Below are 6,501 nucleotides of genomic sequence, written 5' to 3' on the forward strand. Positions count from 1 at the left end.
CACAACATTTTCTAATTTCCAGTTAATTATTCCTATAGTCAATATGTTCGCCTACACAAACGTTTTTCAGTTGTCAAATCAACGTCAAAGGTTATCGTGTTATCAGAGAAAAATTAGTTTATTTAAACAATACAAGAAATGACAATAAGCTTGCAACAAATGGTTTAAAATATACAGGAGACTGATTATTATCGGACAAGTGTTTTTCAAGGACGATAAATAAAAAGAAATCTCTGGAGTGCTTTTTCCGTTCTGTGAAATCTTATCACACACAATGTCATTATTAAATAAATATTCGTCATTGTTTGCAAAAATTCTGCCCATTTTCTGTTTTCATTTTATCAACTCTTACCTCATTCAACATTAAAATTGTGTACTCCAGTGAAACGTTGTTCAAACTTTATCAAGAAAATAACCCACTCGGCAAGTGCCGCTCACCACAAAAACGACGTGCGCTACGTTTGTGCCGCCTTTTCGAAAAAAGCGCTTACTACAAACCGAACATTGAAGAATGTCACGAAGAAAATTCGTGAATGTTTAACATATTTATGATGCTGTGGGAGTGTCATTACGTAAAACAGAGTGTGATTGTTTACGTACTTCAGATACGTAGTACTTGATGTACTTTTGCCATCACGCCACTTCAAACCGTCACCCACAATGTTATCTCAAAAATTCATTACCATATTGTAAACCGCATATCGCCAGAACGATCTCTTTCAATTTTTCAATTTCTCGGTTTTCAGTTTTTCTCTTCAATTTTTCCATTTTTAAATTTTTAGATTTTTCAGTATTTTGCTATTTTAATTTTTTAATATTTAAAATTTTAGATTTTTCGATTTCTCGATTTTTCATTTCAGTTTTTCAAGTTTTCGAATTTTTAGGTTCTCAGTTTTCGGTTTTTCTTTCATTTTTAAGTTTTTCGATATTTCAGTTTTGGAATTTTTCCATATTTCGATTCTTCGACTTTTCGATTTTTGGCTTCTGGAGTTTTTGATGTGTCGATTTTTTTACTTTTTCGATTTTTCAATTTTTCGATTGTTTAATCTTTCGATTTTTCGACTTCCCAGTTTTAGATTTTCTGTTTTCGATTGTCGTTTTCAATTTGTCGATTTTTCAACGTTTTGATTTCCCGATTTAGTTTCACATTTTTAGTTTTTCTTTCATTTTTCAATTTGGATTTTTCGATGTGTCTACCTTTTTACTTCTTCGATTTTTCAATTTTTGGATTTTTAAATTTTAGATTTTTCAATCTTTTGATATTTTAATTTTTCAATATTTCTTAATCTTTCAATTTTTCGATTTGTTAATTTTTCATTTCCGATTTATCGAGATTTGGTTGTTCAGGTTTTCGGTTTCTCAGTTTTTCCAGTTTTCCATTTTTTCGTTTTTTGATTTTTCCGCTTTTCCAATTTTTCAAATTTAAACTTTTTGTTTGTCGATTTCTCTATTTTTCGATTTTTCGACTTCATCACTTTTCGATTTCTCGTTCTTTTAATCTTTCAATCTCTCAATTTTTCAATTTTTCGAATGTTTAAGTTTTTTGATTTCGCGATTTATCGAGATTTGGATTTTTCGGTATTTTGATTGTCAATTTCTTATTTTATAAATTGTTCAATTTTTAACTTTTCGATTTTTCGATTTTGGACTATTTCAGTTTTTCAATTGTTCGACTTTTCGACTCCACGATTTCTTGATCTTTTGATTTATCGATTTCTCGATTTTTCGAATTTTCGATTATTTTAATTTTTAATTTTTTTTCTCACTGTTAATATCATACAGTGTATCGAAAACAACCACAAAAATTGTCACTAAAAACATTTAAAAATTCATACAAAATAGAACACAGTGTTTCCAAAACATTTTCCCGAAAAACCCATTGAGTTATTACGATTTCAATATTCTTAGTTGGCTGTGATCGTTTAACAAAGTGGCGACCAAACTACATCAATTTTATTCTAGAGCACAGCAAAATTACCCATAGGGAGCGGAATTTGGGGCTCCTGGTTGTGGCTGTTCTCTCACCACCACGGTGATTCCACTATATCGAAAAGGACATGCCACCCAGCACCCCTCTCTCATAAAGAAAGGTACTGCGACCGCCAGCTCGACAAGGAACCGCGCCCTCCGATTCCACCACGTGTCTGTGTGTTATTTACCTCAATTCCCTTTAAATGTTCAATTTCTATAACTGTTATTCAACCGAACAAGCGTTAAAGTTTCAAAAAAGAGCAATAAACATTTAAATTTGCCATACTCTCTCGTGAAATTTGAAACAGCAAAGGATTCTTATGTGAAATTAAGATTGGGCATCAGACAATTTATATGATGGAAGCATTAATCAACAAAATATTTCCGTGGTAGAAATAACTAGTAGCTTTATGAAAACAAAAAAGATCAGGTGCGACGTAAAACCTGTGCAGATAAAAAAATTACGTGAGATTAGGAACTGTAAGGCACGAAAATTTACGTTCAATTTAAATTATACAACACAGAAAGTCACTGAGATATACAGAAAAATTGCAAAGAATTTACATGATGTTAAATTATGCCACACTTTATTACTGAAAACCATTAGCTTCGACAGTTTATATCGTGGACTGTCCCCAGCTTATCCCAAACAAACACATGATAAATAAACACAATGGATCCCATATTATGAATTCTACCGCACTTTCCACGGTCCTTTTCCCCAGAGTGGGACAATGTTAGGTTAATTTTACTGCCGTAAATGAACTATTAGTAATCTTGTGTGGGGAATTAAGAATTGTTATAATGTAACACTGTATAACCATATTTATTTGTAACTTGATAAAGAAAGGGTGAGTCATGAGTAAGTGAATCTCGTGAAATCTAGCAAGTGCTTTATCTAAACAATTTCATGACTGTTAAATTGTGTTAGAACCAGTTGACCATGAAAATCCTAACATTAACTGTGAATTTACAAATAATAAATCCAATTTACACCATTTCTAGCAAACAAGTGAACTTCACTAGCAACCTGTCACCAGATATTACCTACAAATTCCCCTAGAAGAGCTACCAACTATCAGAAAAAGAACTAAACTTGCACATGGTTGCCTATGTTTAACGATTTTCTTGATTAAATTTTCAAATTCAAATTATTCAAATGCGATTTGGCGCCGTTGTTTTTTTCATGGTGAAATTTTAATTCAAACTTCGTTACCACAGAGGGATGTGATTTGCCAAAATCGGTCTTATTTTAGCAGGTATTAGCCCCGCCCACCCGCCCCCTCTTTTCTTAAAAGGTATCTCACTTGCCAAAATTAGTCTTGTCTTAGCAATTACTAGCCACGCCCACAACCCCCGTACATAACGTGCTGAAGAGTGAGTCCACCATCAGTGGTACCAATCAAAAGAAAAACGTGATAAATCTGGAACGTTATTTCAACTTTTGTGTTTAAAATTTATGCCTGATTTGTGTCCTAACATTCTTTTGACAGATACCACGTGATCAGAAATTACTGAATCTGTGTGCAGTCATTTTGAAATAAAAATGTGAACTTTTCTTGCGTTTATGTTGGTATAACGGAAGTAATTCTGTGACAGGTGTGTCAACCGTGACATGCGATGAATTTAGGTTGTGTTATGAAAACATGTCAACCACAATCAGTCAGTTTTGACAGCTGACAACAGGAAATTATAGAACCCATGATGCCAATTCCCACTAAAAATTCAGGATTGCCAACAGACTCAGTCATTTCTGGTGATTTTTTTGCCTGGTTGGCAACATTTCTAAATTACATGATTATAAATTTAACATTCATGATTTAAAGTCGTCAAAAACTGTCACCCGGTATTTTGACTGAAACTTTCAATAAGTAACAGTTTTGACATTTTTATTTTTAATACAGTCATTGTATTTCCACACTTCATTTGACAACTCGTTTGACAATTATTTACCCATAGCTGTCAAACCGAGCACGGAACGCACTGGGGTTGCCAACATAATTTATTTAAATAATAAAACTATTATCTTAGTTTTTTTTGCTGCAAGAAGTGTTTTATTTAATAAAACAGGATTGCCAACATTTTATTAAAATATCGCCAAAAAATGGAACTTTGACATATTGCCACAACACAATTAAAATACAGCGTGATCATCTTTAATATTGAATTTATAAAAGATTGCTTCTAATTTTAAAGACCCTTCTCTTAATTAATTTACAGGATATGCATTCTATAATGATGTATCATATCCTGTATATTTTTTAAACCGGTTATAACATTAGTAAGTGCAACTCAAAAATGAATAGGATGTCGTAAGCTTCCGTCGAGATGCCAATTTTAAGCCAAAGGTGACTTTTACTTTGAGAAAAAATCGACCTAAATGCCAGAGAATGAATGATAATACACACTGCATTTAAAGTGTTTTGAAAAATGTGTTCTTGGAATTTATCTTAAGTCGATTTCAAGGCAAATACTCAGAAAGAAATGTGGAGTGTCTTTACGATCATCGAAATCTTATCAGATTAATGTCACCAATTATGCTTTTTTATAATTTCGTAGTACATAAAACTCTTTGGAAATGTAATTTTTCAAAAAATGATATTAAAATAAGCCAGTCGACAAGTGCCGCCTACCATAAAACCGACTTGTCAGTGTAATGTAGCCAAGTTACGTAAACAATTTTGCGATGTTTATGTTCTTCAGATACGCAGTACTCTGAAGTGCCTCCGGTAACACGCCACTTGAAAACGCCACCTACAATGTTATCTCAAAAAATCCATTGTCCTCTCGTAAAACCGTATATAAACACGGGCGATCCCTTCGGTCCTCAGTATTTCGAAAACCGATCAAAATGAAAGTAGTTCTTGTGTGTTTGGTTGGCGTTTTTGCCACTTTGGTGGCATTTACATCAGGTGAACTAGCACAAATTTGTTTGCCTCCTGTTCCTTTCTGCCTTCTTGAAAACAATTGTGTGTGTACGAGTAAAAAGTCTCCCATTCCGACTGAAGAAACGCCACAGGTACGAAACCCGTAGCTATTTCTATTGTAAATTATTTAATTAATTTCAGTTGATAAGTCTAACCTTCAGTGAATCCGTCACGGACGATTTATACACTAATCTGTGGGCGCCACTGCTCCTCGGACGCACAAACCCCGACGGGGCCCCCATAAGTGCGACGTTTTTCGTCCCCCACGAGTACAGCGACTACCGCAGAGTCCACGATTTGTACGCAAACGGCTTCGAAATCGGCGTAAACTCCATAACGTACGAAATTAGCAAAAACGTTGTTTTCCTTTTGTGATTATGGTGATTTCAGTTCGAACTATTCGGAGTTGTATTGGGCGACTGCGTCAGTAGATACGCTCGTACAAGAATTCGACGGACAACGAACCATCATTTCCCACTTTGCTACCATCCCTGGGGAAGATATCGTGGGTGTGCGAACCCCACAACTCCAGCTACAAGGCGACGTTTCTATAGACGCCTATGTGGCTGCTGGGTTTGAGTACGACAGTTCGTGGTCGTCTACCAGTTCAGATCGATATTTTCCGTATACTCTTGACTATTTGTCGCATCAGGAGTGTCGGCTTGGTACCACTTGTCCCATACAGTCGCACCCTGGGTTTTGGGTCGCTCCGATTATAGATCGCTATGTTTATAGGGATGATGGTTCCTGGGTGGACTGTAACAATCTTAGCACCTGCTACGTGAAGTACGTTTGACAATGCGTGGTTGTACTCTCCTCTACTTATAGTTGTTTTAGCGGAACTAGTGACGAGATCGCTGAGTGGTTACTAGAGCAAATAGAGCTTGGACGTTCTTATAACAGAGCTCCAATAACACTGATCGTACCCTCAGATTGGTTCCGGATGATTGACAATAGTTACTACGGGTTCGCTAAATTTTTAGATACGGTGGGAACCATGGACGATGTATTCCTTGTCAATTTGAAGCAAGTTGTAGACTGGGCGAAAAATCCAGTTCCGTTGAGCGAGTTTAAAACAGCTGTGACAACACCAGAAACTGAGTGTTATCCAAATACTTGTAACTTACGGACCGCCGCCGGGGAGGTTAGGTACCTAACCATGTGTGTCAGAGATGGCGGATATTGCCCAGACGTGTACCCATGGTTGGGCAACCCTCTAGGCGAAATCCAAAAAGAAGCCTAATTCTCACACTATTTTAAACCTAGTAGTACTTACAAAAAAACTGTTAAATCAAACTTATACCAGGACTTTTCTTCTCCCATTCCTCGCTTAATCCGACGACATCTGTCCCCCTCAAACAAACTTACTAAACTTAATAAAATCACTTTATTCTCCTTAAAATACTCAAAAATATATAAAATTGTAATAATTAAGTACATCGAGTGACTACCACAACTTAACCTATGGACGAATCTCTTGAGTTGTCAAGTGCTCTCAGATCTACAATCTAAAACGACACGCGTCTGTCAGAATTTGTACAAAAACAATTAATTGCACTTGCGGCGCTTCTACCCTAAACACAAACAGATCCACCGGAAACAC

The 6,501-nt window shown here is 35.6% G+C and overlaps 1 protein-coding gene across 1 annotated transcript; it reads left to right on the plus strand.

Moving 5' to 3' along the window:
* The first annotated feature begins 4,791 nt into the window (after positions 1-4,791).
* On the plus strand, positions 4,792-6,300 carry LOC135140418 (chitin deacetylase 8-like). Its single transcript, XM_064070950.1, has 4 exons — positions 4,792-4,990; positions 5,040-5,236; positions 5,289-5,684; positions 5,736-6,300. The coding sequence occupies exons 1-4, from the start codon at positions 4,823-4,825 to the stop codon at positions 6,139-6,141; spliced, it is 1,167 nt and encodes a 388-aa protein (XP_063927020.1). The 5' UTR covers positions 4,792-4,822; the 3' UTR covers positions 6,142-6,300.
* Positions 6,301-6,501: the final 201 nt, after the last annotated feature.

This window comes from Zophobas morio, unplaced genomic scaffold (genome assembly GCF_036711695.1).
Source record: "Zophobas morio isolate AGI-343-1 ecotype UQ-CSIRO unplaced genomic scaffold, CSIRO_AGI_Zmor_V1 ptg000040l, whole genome shotgun sequence".
In the NCBI taxonomy this organism is placed as follows: domain Eukaryota; kingdom Metazoa; phylum Arthropoda; class Insecta; order Coleoptera; family Tenebrionidae; genus Zophobas; species Zophobas morio.